Raw genomic sequence first — 19,965 nt, 5'->3', positions numbered from 1 at the left:
CTACCATAATTTTGCCTTTTACCTTTTAAGAGTAGTTTAACTTAATAATGCATCAAATTATTATTTTATCAAGGAAAATAGCAAATAAGAAAATTAATCGTTAGACAAAACATATTATTCTTAGAGGTGAGATCATAAATTTCAAATTTTAAATTTAAATTTAAATTATTTTTTAAAAAATAATTAGTATATTTTATACAAATTTAAATGTAAGACGTCTTACAAATGCAAAATTCATTTCATGAAGTAAGACTTACGAATACGTCTCTCCCAAACCGAATATATATATATATATATATATATGGCTAGGATCTAGCATAATTATTGCATCTTTTTGTTGATTAGTTTGGGCATGCTCCCTATAGAATATTAAAGCAAAAGAGGAGACAGAAAAATGAAGAGGAAGGCAGGAGAATCAAAACGACAGTATTAGTGGGGTTTATCGTGTGGGAGACCAAATAGTCTAATACGCAGTGTGTTGTAGAAGCTCTTTTTGGGGGCATCCGCATCCACGAGGGGCATTTTTGCCATGTAAGAGCATCTGCAAAGCTTCTTCTGGCTCCTTCCATACTTCTTCTTTTTTGATTTCAAACTCCTACGCTTCTTCTTCCTTCTCTCTTTGCCTTCAAGCTTTGATCAAATTTCAGAGAGAGAGAGAGAGAGATGTCCTGCTTACATGATCACAGTTGCGAAGATCACGATTGTGGGTCTGATTGGTCTCTCCACAACCATATCGATAAATCCAAGGTAAATTTCCCACTATTCTTATTTACAAATGCTTGTTTCCCAACAATATGCTTCACACCGTTTGCCGCTTATCGGTGATTTATTTTGGATTTATTATTGGAACTAACGACGACCCACAAACGCTTCAGCTTCAATTACTGCAACAGAACACTTTTCTTTCTTGTTTGTTGTTGTTAACACAAGTGTGTATGTGGCGCCTGTTACCCAAGTTTAAGTTTCACCATTAATGTGAGTTTTATGCTATTTGGCGAGCACTTGTGAAGTACCCAGGTTGATTATTGGAACTAATTAACAGTGATCCATAAACACTTTTAGCTGCTATCGTTGTAACAGTGAACCAACTGTGTGTTTTTTGCTGTTGTGCGGAATGCCTACTTCTACTTGATTAATGGTTAAACAACATTTTCATTATTTTACATCTCTCCTCTGTGGGTATGACTCAAGTAATGTTGTTTTGTGCTGTTTCAAAGGTGTCCGCTTTAAATGAGGCTGTACATGGAAGTGTGAAGTCAGTTTTTAAAGCTTGGGACCAGCGTCTGAATTATTCAGAGGTAGTTCTGGCTTTCTTACTTATCTGCTCCCCTTTGTTTCCTTGGAAGTCTGCTCCCCTTTATTTCATTTGAAGTGGGCTATTTTCCCGGATTTTAAGCTGGAAACATTAAATTAATATGTATTTATTTGGAAATTATACTACTAGACATGATATAGAAAATATTTGAAGTTTTCAGTGTGGAAGTCTGTTATATAGATTGAGATGCACTAACTGTTTTCCCCATTAGTCAGTTGCTATAAGTACGAAGAATTGAGATAGTACACGCAGGAAAAATATGCAAAAAACATTTGCAAATCAGAGGCTAAAACTTGAGATAGATTAAGTCTGGAACAGGAAGTAGGGAAGAAGCTCCGAGATTAATGAAATGAAAGTATCAATAATGCCTTCCATTGCAATGAGTTTTTCTATTTATATTAGGCTTGCAAGGAGCTCTTCAATCTTTGTCCCTTGAGTATGAAGAAAGCCATTTAATCTAGTGGTTTAATATCATTAAACAGTCATATGCTAGTCATTGTGACTTCTAAATAATACTAGAGACTAGAGATCATATAAAATAAAAGAAAAACAAGAGAACAACTAGAAAGACCAATTAAAACAGAGGGATGCTATAGTGCCTGAGCTTAGTAGAGTGAACAGTGCTTGCACAGTTGCACTACAGTGACATGTTCCTGCTTCAAGAATTCCTCTAAACTAACAAAGTGTTGTTAACACTTGTTTTATGAAGTGCAAGCAGCTGGTGGCTAGTGTTCATGCATCTTTGGTAGTTTGGTAATTGGTACTGTTGAGCTGCCTCGGTATAAAGCTCTTTAAATATTCAGTTTGTATATCTTCCCAAGTTGTATGGTTTGCTTTATTTTTTATTTTTTTGTTGATGTGGTGGTTGAAGTCATGGGCTCCACTGTCTTCTTCCCATGTAACAAGGACCCAAGTGTATCTTAAAAAGTAATGAGGACAGAATGATGTATGTTGTGTGGCACGGGAAAAATAGCTTGATGCTAGGACTGGAAGAAGTAGTGTTGTAATATGACTATGAGAGGAATGCAGATGGAGTTGGTAGAATAATTTATTTGGAGTTCTTGGTGAGAACTGATTTTCTCTGTTCTCTTTGAATGATCTCTATGTTGTTATTTTAGAGGCTTTCGGAGGGGCCAGGAAGCATTGTGGATGTGCACAGTTTTTGCTATTTGTTGGCGTATTTGGTCAGAGAGTAATGCTGTAATCAGGTACTATCGTATCTCATACTTTGGTTTGGAGCAGTTTTGCTTTGGTGCACTACAAATGGTTTTTTTGAAGGTGTCTCTCTAGATGCCGTGCAGGGATATTTGATTGCATTGCTTCACTTGAGCTGTTATGTGGATATTTCGTTTTTTTTTTCCCTTTTCTTTTGTTCTTTTTTTGAGTTGTTGGAGGATGCCTTGTTCTTCATGTTTTATAATTCTTTCCTTGACTTTTCCCTAATGGGTTTGTGTTTATCAAACAAATAGAAGGAAAAAAGAAAGAAACATGGATAGACAAATCACATTTCATGGATTTGTAGGTTATTGGAGGTGGAAGAATTTGATTAGGGAATTGGAGGTGGATGGGGTGTTTATTATCTTGGATCCTAATGTAATTGCCTTTGAGATCACTAATTTTTATTATAATTTGTATACTGAAGAGGATGAGAGTAGACCAATGATGGAAAAAATTAGAATGGGATCCTTTGCTTGTTGATAAGATAGCTTGGTTAGAGAGACCTTTTGAGGAAGAGGAAGTTAGGGCTACAACTTTTGGGATGGAGACGGATAAAGCTTCTGGGCCGGACAATTTTAATTTAGCTTTTTATCAAGATTGTTGGGTGATGGTGAAGAATAACTTGATGAAGGTTTTCAATGAATTCTATTGGAATGAATTTTTAAGTGGGAGTATTGATTCTAAGTTTATAACTTTGATGCCTAAGAAAAGTAGGTCTATCAAGATCTTTGACTATAGACTGATTAGTCTAGTTTCAAGTGTTTACGAAATAATCACCAAAGTGCAAGCTAAGAGGTCAAGTGTGGTGCTTGATAAGATTATTTCTAAGCCCCAGAGTGCTTTTGTGGGATAGACAGATTGTGGATGCAATTGTGATTGCGAACAAAACTGTTGAGGATATGAGGAGGAGGAAGAAGAAGGGGCTTGTTTTTAAGTTGGACTTTGAAAAAACTTTCAATAGAGCGAATTGGATTTTTATGGATAAAATTTTTGTGAGGAAGGGGTTTGGAGAGAGAAGGCGTAGATGGATGAAGTAGTATGTCTAATGCGAATTTTGTGGTGATTGTGAATGTTGAGCCCAATTCTTGGTAATAGAGGTTTAGTGAAAGGCTTTAAAGTGGGTACTGGGTAGGGACGAGATCACAACGTTGCACCTCCAGTTTGCGGATGACACTATCTTTTTTCCAGAGGATCATATGTCTTCTTTCATTAATATTTTGGGGCCTCTTAAAATCTTTCAAAAGGTTTCGAGGCTTGAGTTTAACTTGGGTAAGAGTGGTATTGTAGCTATTAACCTGCAAAGCGTGTTAGACATTTAGCCATGGAAGTTGGGTGCGTTGAGCTGGGTTGGCCATTGTCTTATCTAGGGGTTCCTTTGGGAGGAAATCTTAGATCATCGAGTTTTGGGATCCTGTGGTGGAGAGAGTGTCCAAGCGTTTAGATGGGTGGAAGGGAGCCCTTTTTTCTTTGGGAGGGAGGGTCACTCTAGGTTTCTCTTTCTAGTATTCCATTGTATTTTCTTTCTATTTTAAAAATTCCAATAAGAGTTGCTAGTAGGATTGAGAGAATTATGAGAGATTTTCTTTGGTCAGGGGTAGTGAGGGATCATTTGGTGAGTTAGGAGATGGTTTTTAGGACTAAGAGGGAGAGTGGTTTGGGTCTTAGAAATTTGGTCTCAAGACACACGACTCTTCTAGCTAAGTGGCTCTGGCAGTTCCTGCTAGAGGTTTCTTCATTGTGGCATAGAGTTATCAAAAGTAAATTTGGACTTGATGGGAATGGATGGGATACTAATTTGGGCTTTAGATGCTCTACGTAAAGGCTGTGGAAAGCTATATCTCAAAGCATTTCATTGGTTGGTTGTGCTTAATGGGATAAATACTAATGACTTGTTGCAGATGAGGAGACGTTTAAAGGCTCTCCCTCCTGATATTTGTATGCTGTGCTTTAATTGTTTAGTCTTTCATACTTTTTCCTGCATTGAGATTATGCATGGAAGGTCTGGAACAAGTTATTCAATTACTTTGAAGAAAGCTGGGTTTGTCCTAGAAGAGTGGAGGAGTTCTTGGCAATTTCTTTTGTGGGGTTTGGGAGGGAAAACGAAGGAATTGCATTATGGAATAGTGCTATATTTGCAGTGTTTTGGTGCTTGTGGAAGGAATGTAATGCAAGTATGTTTGCAGGGAAGAAGTTATTATATTGGTTGGCGTGGGAAAAGATTCTGTTTATGGCTTCTTTATGGTGTATGGGCTATGGAAATATCAAGGGAATGTGTGTTTCAGAAGTTCAGCACGATTGGATGTCTCCTTTAAGGGCGTCTTGAGTTTGTGTCATTGTTTATTTTTGTGATTTTCTTTTTGGTTTTCCTGAGGATTATCAGACTTTTTTTAAGGAGATGTCCGCTATCGTGCTTGTAAATTCTATCTTTATCAAATGAGTTTCTTTCTCTATAAAAAAAAAGGAGATACGAAAAATGGTTAGATTAATTGTTGGACAAGGTATCCAAAAAATTTAGGGCCCGTCTATTTTGTGGAAAATATTTTCCTCTTTTCATTTTTTTTAGTTTCTTTTTAAGTTTTTGAAGATTTGTATTAAAAAGGTAGAAAACAAAGAGTTTGTTTAAATTTACAAAACTTTTCTTCAATTTTTATTTTTAGATTTCAAATAATTACAAAAAAGACAACTTGTTTTCCAATTTTCCAAAAATTATGTGAGGTAATGTTAGGGATTATGGATTTTGGGGCTTGAATTTAGATTTGTGTGTATTTAAAAAAAGCTCTATACATATCAACAGATTCAACACAAATTAAAGTTCCAAGATTTGAATTCCATGCTTCCATATGCGAGTAAAAGTTAGAAATCTAGAAAAATATTAAAAAGATGTTCTCCAACATTTCTATATAAATTTGGAAAATTGGAAAACAAGGTGGCATTTTTGTAATCATTCAAAAAATTAAAAATGGAAAATAAAAATATTTTCACAAGCAAATGGCACTAAAACTGTTTATTGTTGTTCATTTATTTCATACAAATGTTGTAAACATGAAAAGTTAGCTAAAATTTTTGTATTTTTTTTTTTTTTAAAACTAGAGTGGAAAATGAGAACTGTTTTCCACAACTAAATGGCCCCTAATAATTGTGGAAGTCTCCAGCGTAAACAGGCTGCTAAACCAACTTTTTGCTATTTATCCTCGAGGATTGTGAGAGTAGTAAATATTCCTTTAAAAGCTATTTTGTTTCTTGAAGAAATGGAGAGTGGGATCAAAGACAAGCCTTCTTTCTTTTCACTTTCGTAGGAATACCCTTCCAGGCATACCTCTTTTTCTACTGTCTCAGCTGTAGCCCAGTGCTTGCTGGTCAGAACAGTAGCCAGGTTCTTGAGTTTTCTGGTCCAGGGCAGTGTAGCAAAATGTGACCAACAGATTCAGCATCATATTTGCATAAAAAAAAAAAGCGTTAAACAAAGTTATGCTTCTTTTTTGGAGGTTTTTAATAGCAAAAGTCTTCACAAAAGTTGCCTTCCAAGCAAAAAAAAATTGCTACTTTGTTTGCGCTGAAGTTCTCCAAATCGCCTTTTGAGGGAAGTTGATCTGGCATCAGTATTATTGCCCAGCTTCTTGTAGGAGAAACTAACAGTGAAGTATCCACTATACTTAAACTTCCATTTAGGCACATTTAGGTCAGTTTGGTGGGGGGAGGGGGGGGGGGGACATCACCATATAAGCACCTGTAGAAATAAGCGGAGGAGTCAAGTTCTCGGTAATGTGTGTTTCTCACAAAGGGAAGGTTCCAAGTTGTTCCCTTATTGGAGTGATCAATGTTCATATTCGCCAAAGCATTTTTGTGCAGGCTAAATTGAAAATGGCAGGAAATTTGATGCTAAGGGGGGAGGAGCTGCAGGTGTCGTGCCAAAAGATGTTGCCATTTCCAATATTTTTTTTTGAGCAGCAAAAGAAAAATATATTAGCAAGGCATCAAGGGGATGCCAACCAGTGGTACAAGCCATCAACCACTTTGAGGAGTCTTACAAACATCAAGGATTACAAAATGATCGTTAACAAATTTCCCACTAAGCTAGCTGGAGACAGCAGTAATACATTGGGTTTTGCAGGTCTGAAGCGAAAGGCTTTCTTATTTCTTTCTTTCCAAACACACCAAAGATGGCGAGAGGTATGAGGTTTAAAGACTTTTCCTTCTCCTTCGTGGCTCTGATGCTTTTCCAAGCCCCCTCCAACTGAATTTTCCATAACCCACTGCTGCCCAGCCAAGGAAAGAGCCAAATTCCTCAAGTTCCTTGTCCAGGGGCAGTGGAGAAGAATATGGTTGACTGATTCTGCTTCAACCATACATAGAAAACACCGAGTGGTGACTGTAAGCCCTCTTTTCTCCAGATTGTCAACGATTAAAATATTTCCATGTACGGACTCCAAAGCAAAAAAGGCTGCCTTTGAAGGGGCTGCTGTCCTTTAAATGTGAATCCAAGGGCAGTTATTGCAATTTATTCCCAATGAAAAGAGCTTCTTATATAAAGATTTAACATTGGAAATGCCATTTTTGTCCACAGCTCAGTTTGGCTCATTGGGGATGTTTTGGTGACAGAATTTGTATAGAAATCTGTAGAAGCCACAGATGGTGTGAAGTTCCCAATCTGCCATGTTCCTTGTAAAATGAATGTCCCAGAAAATTCTCTAATCTGTGATTTGGAGATGACGACTGATAAGGACATTTCTGTCACAAGCCAAGTTGTAGATGGAAGGAAATGCAGCTCTAAGATTAGTGATTTGGATGAAAGTGAAGATCCTCCCAACCTTTTCTGATCCATTTCCAGACACCTAACCCATAGGCCTAATCTCTTTGGCTGTCCACCTATCGCGATCAAGGTCATATTTTAAAGCTGTAACCTTTCATCAAAAATCCTTTTCTTACTCATGAATCTCCAGGGCAATTTGCCTAGAAGGGCCTTATTTGACAAGTGTGAGAGACTTGAGATCTTTGAATTGGTCGATGAGCTACTTCCAATTTTGCTGAGTGGAATTTGAAGACCTCTTTCATATTTGCCTAAAGAATTGAATTTTTTTTTTTTTTTGGGAATATCTTCCAATCTTTTGGCCAGAGCAAGGTATGGGGAAGAGGGGCATGAGGTAAAGTGGGAGGTTAGGGAGTGTGCTCTTGTTGAGTTGCCTTTGGAGAGATTGTTTCCAACCAGCCACCTGTTTTCAAATCTCTTAACAATAGGCTCCCTGATCCTTGTTTCCTTGAACTTTGCACCAATGGGAAGTCTTAGGTTGTTCAAAAGAAAAGGTCCTAGCATGCAGCCCATGATACCAGCAAAGAAAGTGCTGATCTTCACATCCCCCAGTGGGAATGAGCTCACTTTTCCCAAAGAAAGGCCCATGATGAGCCTTTGCCTCGCAAACAATGTGCTATCAGGGGATGTGAGATACTTTCAGCTCTCTGTCATTTCGTCTCATCACTAGCTCCTTTAAGAGTTTTGCCCTTGTGGCGTGATGCAGCAGGACACTGAGAACCTCCATTACAATGATGAGGAGAAAAGTAGAAAGGGTCACTTGCCTCAAACCCTTGGAAGAATGGAAAAAGCTTGAAGGGCAGCCATTAACAAGAATTGAGAGGGATGGTGTGGTGATACATTGTTCAGTTCATATGCACCATAAGTTTCCAAAGCCCATCTTTCTGCAGACGTAGAGAAGAAAGTCTCTTCAAACATGGTCAAAGGATTTTTTAGTGTCAAATTTGCAAACTCCTCCATTTCTGGCTGTGGAATGAACTATCCACAGTACCTTCAGTGATGAGGGTTACATCTGTGAAGACAGATTTCTACAGTAAAAGATATGGGTGTTACTGCAGGTAGCGCAAATAAGTAAGATGTAGATTCAAAATTGTAGGCATCAAGTACAAATAAATAAATTCAATATCAGCTCATATCCAATTAGGTTAAATTCACATTGAATCCAGCAAAATTTGAGAACATTTGTAAAGGTCAAAGTTGACCATGGAATTATTTGAAATCAAAGTGACTAGTAATATATAATGGTCTTAAAGAGATAGATTGCATTTCTACATGCACAAGAAAGTATTTTAGAAATAAATACACTAGAGTATAACAAACAACAAAGTTTCTGAAACTTCATGATTCTCTTTGCTGTGGCAGGGACATTTGGAAAGCAATGATGGTGATCCTGAGTTACTTGTTTTCATCCCGTAAGTGGTGATTTCTGTTGTTTCTGTGCTATTTTTCTCTGTAAACAAAGTCAGTCATCTCTAAACTTGAAATTTTCTGGGTCAGTTTATCTTTCAATTTTATTCTCTTTCGAGCATAGTATTTTGCCATGAATTTTAAACGTCTTACAATCTTTGTTCAACTGGGTCTAAATATTGGTTTTACACTTGATATCGTTTGAAAATATAGATCTGAAAATCTGTTGTTGATAATACTCTTGTTTATTATTTCTACGACACGTTTCTAGAAAATCTGTCCATCTTTCAAAGATCATTACGCATTATCATCTTACTCACTTTGACTTCAATCCCATTATCAACTTTGACCATTAGGAAAATGTTCTCAAATTTTGTTTGATTCAATGTGATCTTGACCTAATTAGGTATGATGCTGGAATTGAAATTTAATTTTTGCTTCATGTCTACATCTAACAACAATTATGTGAGCATCTAACAAGAACAGCAATAGCAGCAGTAACAACAATCCCTCTAGGTAGGGTCAGCTACGTGAATCCTTTTTCCATCAATTTATTAGATCGACAAATGTGCATCCAGATCTTCTTACTTATTTTTTCTACCTTTAATAAGACCTGCATCTTTGGCTTGCTATTGCCTATTATATACATCTATTTGTCTTCATGTGAAATTCTTAGAACTGCATTTCATAAGTTGAATACTAAAAATATGATTTTCCTTTAGATAGAAAAAGAAAAAAATTTAAGAAAGAAGAATAAATGCTAAGAAAGGGGAGCAAATTGTCCTCCTACAGAAACAGGAAAAAAATAAAAAGATGTTACCTAAATGCATGAGAAGTTGAAGCCTGAAGAGAAGTTAGAAAGTCCATGCTATCCCAAAACAAGCAACAATGTGTAAGTCGATCTTTCGAAATTCTATGACTCTTTTCCTTCCATGAAACACAAAAAAGGGCAAACCAAGCACACTTCCTCTACACTTTTCATTGCTTATTCTTGCCAAAGTTACAAAACTTCATCATCAGATACCCCCTCCACATTTTCTTTGGGTTGACTTGCCTCTCCCCAATTGGCAAACAGTACATAAAAGGTGCACGGTCACTTGACGATGAAGAAACAAATGCTTATGTATCTCATTAGAAGCTGAACACATCAGATGAATATCTGGGCTTAGTGCTTTGTTTGGTCTTCTCATGTGCAACAAGTCATTAGTAATTTAGTAGCAGTGTTTCTATAAAAACAGAAAAAAGTTTGAAATTTAGTATAATTTGGTTGAGAATTGAAGTCCCCAAACTCCAAGTGAACACCTTATCTTTAGAGAGAACCTTTTCTTTATCCATGGGAAAGAAAGAGAGAGGAGAAGGTTTCATTGACTGCAACAAGATAGTGAATTTTGGACTTAGGTTTCAATTGAAAGTACAATTCCAGTAGTACTCCTTTGAGAAGTTAATATTGGACTTGGGGAATCTTGTACATCATGTTGCATGTGCCGCTATGATTAAATAAACACACACACTTACCTAGATGTATGAGGCACAATCTCCTCCCATTTGTATCATAGTCTCAATTATAGGAATATGTTGAGGACTATTTTACTCAAGCCTTGTTTATTTATCTTAATACCTGTGAAAATAACAACAAAAAATAATGAATATTTTAGAGGGTTCATTCAATTGCCTCCATCAAAATCGGTTGTTATCTAGATCAATTATCAGTCATTCAATTCACATTTTCAAAAACTACCATCAAACCCCGGAGGTTTAATTTTATTGACAAAATGAACCTTGTGTTAGTTAACTGTTAGTCAATCATTAAGTTTAGGGAAAAAACTAAGTTTCACCCTTAATAAAATGACAGTTTTACCCTTACACTCAATTTTAATAAGTTAAATCAAGAAAATGACATTAATTTAATATATTAAGTACAAAAAATTGGTCAGCTAATTACAATATGTTTTGAAAATGAAACTTATAAGTGAATTAAACACCTAGCGAGTGGGTCAGGTCAACTAGTTGACATAAGCATAATAAGATAATTAAATTATTATTTTAATAATTATGAAAAATAAATAAATAATACTAATAATTTTGAAAAAATAATTAAATAATTATCCAAAATATTTGTTTTAAACATTTTATGCAAATTAAATGACTAACTATATATTTACAATAACAACAGCAACAACAAACCAAGCCTAAGTCCCACTAGGTGGGGTTGGCTACATGAATCCTTTTCCGCCAATTTATGCGATCATGGACAATTTCCTTCTACAAATTTAGGACAATTAAAATCTTTACTATTTTATTCCGAGTTATTTTAGGTCTACCCCTACCCTTTCTTTGCCCCGCGTGTTAACTAAATCACTCTTCCTCGTTGGTGCACTATCTGGCCTACGTTGCAAGTGTCCGAACCATTTGGAGTCGTCCCTCTCTTATCTTATTTTTTATATGAACTATGCCTAACTTACTGCGAATATGTTCATTTTTTAATATCTTTTGGCGATATACCACCCATCCATCTAAACATTTTCATCTTGGTAACTTTTAGTTTTTGGATATGTTGTTTCTTAGTCGCCTAGCATTCTGATCCATATAACATAGCTGGTCTTATAGCAGTTCTATAAAACTTCCCTTTTAGTTTTAAGGAGAAGGGTTGTGTTAGGTAGTTGATAGGCAACATAAAACTTGTCAAATCTCTATGAAATGACTAACTATATATTTAAAAAATATAGTTAAAAAAATAAGCTCAAATTGGGCACTTGGTCAAATTGCAGCTTTCTTTCTAGGTTTGGTTGAATACTATCTTTAATAACATAGCAACATGAATAAAATCAGGAAAAGTCAGTGAATTGTCTCAAACAAGGATCAACCAATTTGTAGAATAGTTGGGTAAAATGGAAGACCTAAACACAATGATAGGTCTCTCCCTCCATTTATAATATATGTCAAGTACAATGGGAATGACCATAATACCCTTACTAACTCACACTTATTACTAACAAAACTCTAACACATAATAATAATGCTAAATGACTAAATAACCATTAACATTCCCCCTCAGGATGGAGCATATATATATATATGCATGGTCTTAAATTTCCATGAAATTGTTAAAATTTCCATCAAAATTTTTGATTTTTGTCACTCTCGAAATCGAAATGGCAGTTGATTTCCATTTTACATAATTTCCGTTGAAATTTCAATGAATAATTTGAAATTTATTGAAATCTCGAAATTATAGCGAAACTTGTCGAAATTTGAACTACAAAATGAAATTTCCTCGAATTTAGGAGTTAAGTGAACTTCCTCTCAATTTATTTTATTTTTGTATTTAAACATTGATTATTACAACAACTTTATATGAAAAATGTACTTACAACAATATTTTAGCTAACCATTCATGTCTAAATTATCATTATTTGTGTAATAAATAATATTTAAATGATTTATGATTTTCATTTGTTTTAATTGAGAATATTTTTAATGCACATTATTTTATAAATATGCTTGATACACTAATTATATTACCACTTTTCCACCTTCATATACAACATAGATGTATTTAACTTATACCATATTAGTCCTAAAACTTATATTATTATGTCTATTAACCATTTCAAAAGTTTCATAAAAGAATTCTATGCTTTACTACTAAATACTATTATTTTTTCTTATTGAAATCGAAATTGACATCAAAAATTGAAATTTCCATCAAAATTCTTGTACTTTTGGAGCTTTGAAATATGAGTCGAAATCGAAATTTAAGACCTTGATCATATGCTCCTAGCTTGTTACAAATGAATTTCACATAAGCACCTCCCAAGACTTTAGTGAACAAATCAGCAAGCTGAAACTCAGACTTCACATGAGTGGTTGTAATGAGCTTCTGTATCAGTTTCTCGCAAATAAAGTGACAATCAACTTCAATGTGCTTTGTCCATTCATGGAAGACCAGGTTCGAGGCAATATGAATAGCAACTCGATTATCACAACATCAACTCCATAGACTGAGAATGTGGAAAACTAAGTTCTTATAGCATGTTCTACAAGTTCATATGTAGTGTTCGCCATAGCCCTATACTTTGACTCAACACTCGACCTAACGACCACATTTTGTTTCTTACTTTTTCAAGACACCAAATTACCACTGACAAAGATACAATACCCGGTTGTGAATCTTCGGTCAGAAGGTGACTCAGCCCAATTTGCATCTGTATATCCTTGAAGATGAGTGTGATCCCGATCCTGATATAAGAGACCTCTTCCTGGTAAACCTTCGATATATCTTAAAATGTGAATTATTGCATCCTAGTAACTTGTTCTCGGGAAATTGAGAAATTGACTCACAACCATAGTAGTCAGAGGCGCGAGGTGAGCCAAGGCTCAAAGGGTCCTTGAAGCCGAGGCGCGAGGTGAAGGCGCGCACCTCGTGAAGGTGAGGTGCACAATTATTAAAATGGTGTAAAATGTCTATTTGGGGTAATTGATATATGAACATATGAATATCTAGTAATATTAGAATATAAAATGCCAAAACATTCAATAACAAAATTGAAAATTTAATAAAATCGCCAGTACGAAGCCCAAAAGCATCAACAATTCAACATAGTTCGACATCAAAAGAAAAGAGTACAAATCAAAAAATAGTAGCTAAATTTCAATAAAAAGAATAAATATTATGTTTTAGTTATAATTTATAAACTTACATTAATTAAACTAAATATTACAAATTAAAATACAGTAGCTAAATTTCAGTAAAAAGAATAAATATTATGTATTAGCTATAATTTATAAGCTTACATTAATTAAACAAAATATTTAATTTATAAGCTTACAAATAAAGAAGAAGAAGAAGAAAAAGAAGAGCAGCGGCAGCAGTCAGCAGCAAGCAGCACGCAGCACGCAACAAGCAGGCAGCAGGAAGAAGAAGAAGAAGATGAAGAAGAGAAGCAGCAGGCAGCAGGACGCAAGCAGCAGAAGAAGCAGACGAAGGTTCGAAGGCAGGCAGACGAACTCGTGAGGACTCTTGATAGTTCAAAACGAAGTCGCGAAGGGTCGTGCTTCTTCAAAATGTCGAAGGCGAACTCACGATCCTGATTCGAAGCTCGAAGACGAAGTCGTGAAGGCGTCTGGCTGGTTCAAAGGCTCGTAGACGAGTTCACGCTGCTGGTTCGAAGGATCGTGAAGGCTCTTGCTGGTTCGAATGTGCAAGACGAACTCACGAAGGGCTTCGAAGGGCCGAAAAGGGCCAGGGCTATGTTCGTTCGAGTCGAATGAGGGCTACGGGTCTGGCTGTGGCTATTTCTCTCCTTTAAATGACTAAAATTCACAAGGCGCCACTCACTGCGCCTGTCGCCCCACTGCGCCTCGTCTCGCCTAACGTCACCTCTTGCGGGTAGAGGCCAATGACAAGTGGTGGCCAAAAGAAATGAACAAACATACTAAGGGCAAGTTTAGCGACCGGAAGGAATGTGTTTGAATAATCCAAACCTTACACCTGAGTATACCCTTTAAAAACAAGGCAGACCTTCACCCAAGCTGTAGAACCATCAAGATTGACTTTCACATTGTACACTCAGTCACAACCAACCACATGCTTATCAGGAGGAAGAGTTATCAAATCCCAAGTATCATTATCATGGAGAGCATGCATCTCTTCAACCATTGCCGTCCTCCACCCAGAATGGTATATGGCTTCAAAAACAGATTTTGGAAGAGCAACAAAAGATAGAGTACTAACAAAACAGTAATAAGAGGGTAACAAGAAATCATAACAAACAAAATTAGAGATTGGATGTTGGGTACAAGTGCATTTACCTTTTCGAACAGCTATAGGAAGATCAACTCATGGGAAATAAGATCATTCGATGAGGGAACTAGAGGCACAGTAGTAGAAGTTGGAGGAGGCACTTCCCCCTTAAGTTGCCATGTGTATGCCTACAAATTGGGATGATCCAAGCAACGAGAAGGACTCAAATTGGATGAAGATGTATAAGACATAGATAATAGGTTTTGATTTGGAAGGCAAGGTAGAGGAAGGGACTCATCAAGGTCAACAAATTTCAAGGAATTAAAGTAGTATGATGCAGAATAAAAATACGACATTAGTAGAGACAAAAAATCGATGTAAAGTAGGACTATAACATCGATATCCCTTTTGAGTATAAGAATAGCCCATAAAAATACATTTGATAGCATGAGGATGCAACTTATCCATTCTTGGAGTCAACTGATGGACAAAGGACACACAACCGAATAAACGAGGAGGAAGGGAGAACAAAGGAGCCTTAGTGAAGATAATTGAATATGGGATTTTACCACCAAGGACAGAGGATGCCGTTTTATTTATCAGGGAGCAATCTTGTGAGCACAACATCACTCCAAAAAACTTTGGGGATATTCATTTGATACAATAGGGTACGAGTGACTTCAAGAATATGTCTGTTTTTTTTGCTTTGTAACTCCATTTTGTTGTGGTGTGTGGGCATAAGAGGACTGATGGATCATACCAGAGTAAAGTCATATAGGTATTGAATTGGGTATTGAAGTACTATGTAGCATTATCACTACAAAATATCCTGACTAGCATATCAAATTGAGTCTTTATTTGGGAATAGAAGGCACAAAAGATATCAAACAACTAAGAACGATCTTTCAAAATATAACCAAATCATCCTAGAGCAGTCATCAACAAATGTAACAAAGTATCAAAACCCCAACTTTGATGTGACACGACTAGGACCCTAATGGACTAGCATGAAAGGACTAACCACCTGTTTTTCAACCTGGGAAGCAAAGGGAACACGATGATGTTTGCCTAATTGACAAGACACACTCAAGATTAGACACATAACTCAATGTAAGAGTTTCACCTTGTCCAAGGATGGATGACCAAGGCGACAATGAATTTGAAGTGGTGTAGCTGCGACCATGCAGGCAATGGGTAGAGAAGGCGACTCCAAGCAATAAAGTTCGCGAGCCTCACGTTCTATGCCAATTGTCTTTCTCATCTTCAAATCCTGAATAACCACAGAATTAGGAAAGGACGTGATAGAACAATTTAGTGACTTTGCAAGCTTATTAATTGACATGAGATTGAAAAGAGATATGGGAATGTATAAAGCAAAAGAAAGAGAGATGGAAGGAGTAAGATTTATTGTTTCTATCCCCTTAACAGCAATAGTGGACCCATCATCAAGGATAACTTGAGGTAGATTTTTAGGATACTGGAGGTTAGAAAAGAAGTTGGTTGCACCTGCTATATGGTAAGTGGCAGCAGAATCGGTGATACCAAATGACATACAGATTGTAGGATTACCTTTCTGGGCAAAAGATGTGATGTGATAAGATGCTTGTTGTGACGATTGATACTGTAGAAACTTTGAATACTTCTTCTCTGATATAGCCACAGTATGCGGTTCACTCAAACAAGTGACTAACAAGGGAACCATACTTTTGGGATTTGCAAACTCCATCCCAACATTCACAAACTCAGACCAATGATCACAAGATTAATTGCTGGAACAATCAGAACAACCACAAACAAGGTGACCCACCATGAACAAGTCACAAATAAATCAGTACAAGGCTGCCACAGCACCAAGAAACTCAGACATAACCCCAAGAAAGCAACACACAGCACTAGAACAATTGGAGAGGTGAACCACCAAAACTACCATGGATAAATCACCAAAAAATTTATATAACACTGCCACAGCCTCTCAAGAAACAGCTTATGAGCACTGACACTGCTCCAAGAGAGCCACCAGTGACTATTACTAACACTAAACAACAACTAATGAATTACCACGAGTGCATGGTCACAACAAAGATTGGATCTTTGAGCAAAACATATGCCCAACAGCTTGATATTTTAGTATATGGAAGGAATTAGAACATTGAATAAAAAAACACAGCAAATCCCACTGTTTCAGACCCAATAAATTCAATAACCATTGATAAACAACTTCATGAAGCATCAGACAACCATTCCTTGGGTGCCGCACATGAGCAATTTAAAAAGGTGAGATCATTAGACAAAATACATCATGAAAAACTCCAATAACATGTTAATTGAGGGATTGGATCACTGCTGGATGATTTCAGGTCAAAAACATGCCTGAAAGTAGCTTCACGCGCTGGCGCGTGGGGTCGGCCCTGGCAGCCTTCAACTGGCATGTGAGGGGGCCCGTGGAACACTGCCTGGAGATGGGATTTCAGTGTGGGGCAGATCGGGAGTGTCTGTGGGTGACACTGGTGTTATTTTTGCAAAATCTTTAGTAGATTTGGTGTTTTGAGCTGGTAGTGTCGCCCAGAAAATTTCCAGTGACTGGTCCGACTTTCAGCTGCTGCTGGCTGTTTTCTAGGGCTATAGTGTTGCTGGAAATTCTTCTATGATGGTAGTCATGCAGTGGATTTTGGTTTAAGGCTTTGGTTTTGACGGTAGTGGTAACAATTAGGGTTTAGGTATCAAGCTCTGGTACCATGTTGAATAATTGGGTAAAATGGAAGACCTAAACACAGTGATAGGTCTCTCCCTTTATTTATAATATATAACAAGCACAATAGGAATGACCTTAATGCCCTTACTAACTCACACTTATTACTAGCAAAATCTAACTCATAACTAGGGGTGTGCAATCGGACGGTTCGGCCTATTAACCGAATTGACCGAAAAAATTTGGTTAACTATTCATCATAATTGAATCGACCGGACTACGCTTCTTACTCGAACCTTACCTGACCAAACTAAATTTTCGGTTAATTCGGTTAACCGAATTTAAACGAATCAAATTATTATTAATTATGGGAAAAAATATGATTGTATGCTTTCAATATTTAATTTTTATTTAATTATTAATTGTACAATAATTATGGAACCCTAATTATAAATTATATAATTTATATTTAATTATTAATTAATTATATAATTCAGTTAAATCGGTTAACTGAAATTTAATTTCTCCATAACCGAATCGAAAACCAAATAACCGATTTTACCGAGATATAAAACTGAACCGAATTAAAAATTAACTGAACTGACTGAATTTGGTCAGTTATTTCGGTTAATTCGATTTTCACCGAATTATGCACACCCCCCTACTCATAACAGTAATGCTAAATGACGAAATGACCATTTAACACACTTAATATAAATTTGAGTTTTCTTTATTCATTTAGCATTCATATTTTACACGCAAAAGAACTAACATTCAATTTTATAGTTTTAATTTATAAAGGATGAATTTTGAAATTTTATTTTTCATTTTCTATAACACTATGTTTGGTAAGGTACTTGAATTTAGGAATATTGTACTATGTTTTATTTGTTTTATGATGTGCCTAGTCATTAAATTTTTAAGAAATACATCTAACAAGCATTTTGTAGCATTATAATTACTTGGTATTTTTTATGATTTATTAATTAGTTTTTATTTTTTCCATACATATTTTTTAAAAAATTGTTATGTTGATGTCAATTGATTGATCCAAAGCGATTGGACTGGTTAATTTGAGAATCAGTTTAATTTATGGTCTTCAGGTTTCTTAGTTTCAAGACATTATACTAACCAATTTTTTAAATTTAATTTATTAAACTGATGTCATTTTAAATTATCATTTTATTATGGAAAAAATTCATTTTTTTTTTCATATATACTTAATGGTTGACTAACGATCAACTAATGGAAGGTTCATTTTGTTAAAATTAAGCCTTAGGGGGTTTTGTAGTAGTTTTTGAAAACTTAGAGGGTGGAGTTTCATAATCCGAAAACTTGGGGTGTTGCTGGATTTTACCCTTTTTAAAAATGGGTTTAAGAATGCATATCAAGAAAAAAAGAGACCAAGGAGAGGTAAGGATCCTTTTTCTATTAGCATCATGGTTTCCAAAACCAGACCTGACCAACTAGCCTGACTGGGTTCAGCCAGAACTGGTCACCAGGGTGTTCTGGGATTCTGGGATTGACCTGGCCAACCTGGTCAGACAGATTAAAATGGGTCATTGGCAGGTCAACTTGGCTCCTTGCACAAAAAAAGACAATGATGCTGCTGTCAATTGAACCTGAAACCCTAGGTATGTAAGGGAGTGAATTACCACTACACTTACTATATCTCTGTTTATTTACTGTGTAAATAATACATATGCACAAGTAGTAATATATAGATACACACATGCACTCCAACTTAAGTAAATTTTTAATTAAATCAAACCTCTCTATTTTTCAATATTTGTTTGACTCCTAATAATAATAATAATAATAATAATATAGAAAAATAGAAAAGAACACAAAATTTTTTTAGGTTGTTGCTGGTGATTGTATTTGGCTCTATTGACCAGCACTTTATAATTTTATTCCCCATATGGTGAAATAGTATCTTTTTAGCACCCACACACACACACACACACTGACATCATGCTGACATCACTGGTTTGGCCCATCAATTCGATCATTCCAACTAAACCAATGGCTTCACCGGGTTTGCTCTGGGTTTTAGAACCATGATTACATTGAATGGAACACATGTATGGATGCTTTTGCTGAATAAAAGAGTATCACTAATAAAAAGCTCATTTTTTGGTAATCTTTTATGGAATAAATTTATTCCTTGTGGCAAAAGAAAGTGAGAATCTTCTGATGATGTGCAGTTTTTGATGCTATATGGGTACCTTGACCGGAGATAAATGCATGGATTTTTTGAAATCACGTTTTAGCTATTGATTTGATTTGGGAAAAGATTGATTTTTTTTTTTCTTCACTTTTGGTGAGTTTTCTCCCAAAATATAATTATTTTATTCATATAATTACCAAAATGATGTAGTTGCCAAAATTATTTCCCCAAATGGTGTACTTTTATAATCTAGTAACTATTACTCGAGTTCTTGAAGTGAATGGAGGTTACATGATTTCTGAACTGAATTCTAGTAAGCAGCTCAATTTTCCTCCTTGTATGTTTTTTTCTTTTTAAATAATACTGTAATCAAGTAATTAAATTTGATTTCAGCTGAAGCCCACTTGAAACTCTTACCTCCACCATCTGCATGCGAAAACCTAGAGTATAAAAATTTATCACCAATGCAATCCATATTCATCCTCAATGTAGCAGTAGTAGTCCTATTAGTCTACTAGTTAAGAGTATTGTACTGCAACTGTTGTTGAAAATTTAACAATTTTGATGACCCTTGCGATGGGGGGAGGGGGCAGAATTTGGGCATCATCATTAAATG

The 19,965-nt window shown here is 35.9% G+C and overlaps 1 protein-coding gene across 1 annotated transcript in view; it reads left to right on the top strand.

Moving 5' to 3' along the window:
• Positions 1 to 232: 232 nt before the first annotated feature.
• LOC131151729 (uncharacterized) overlaps positions 233 to 19,965 on the top strand; it is a 52,374-nt gene continuing 32,641 nt past the window's right edge. The window contains exons 1-3 of the mRNA XM_058103121.1: positions 233 to 747; positions 1,218 to 1,298; positions 8,703 to 8,752. Coding sequence (XP_057959104.1) covers positions 664 to 747; positions 1,218 to 1,298; positions 8,703 to 8,752 — 215 coding nt within the window. The 5' untranslated portion in view covers positions 233 to 663. The remainder of the gene's footprint in view (positions 748 to 1,217; positions 1,299 to 8,702; positions 8,753 to 19,965) is intronic.

This window comes from Malania oleifera, chromosome 3, assembly GCF_029873635.1.
Source record: "Malania oleifera isolate guangnan ecotype guangnan chromosome 3, ASM2987363v1, whole genome shotgun sequence".
NCBI classification, from domain to species: domain Eukaryota; kingdom Viridiplantae; phylum Streptophyta; class Magnoliopsida; order Santalales; family Ximeniaceae; genus Malania; species Malania oleifera.
The sequence above is the reverse complement of the archived record's forward strand: the minus strand, read 5'-3'. Positions and strand labels throughout refer to the sequence as shown.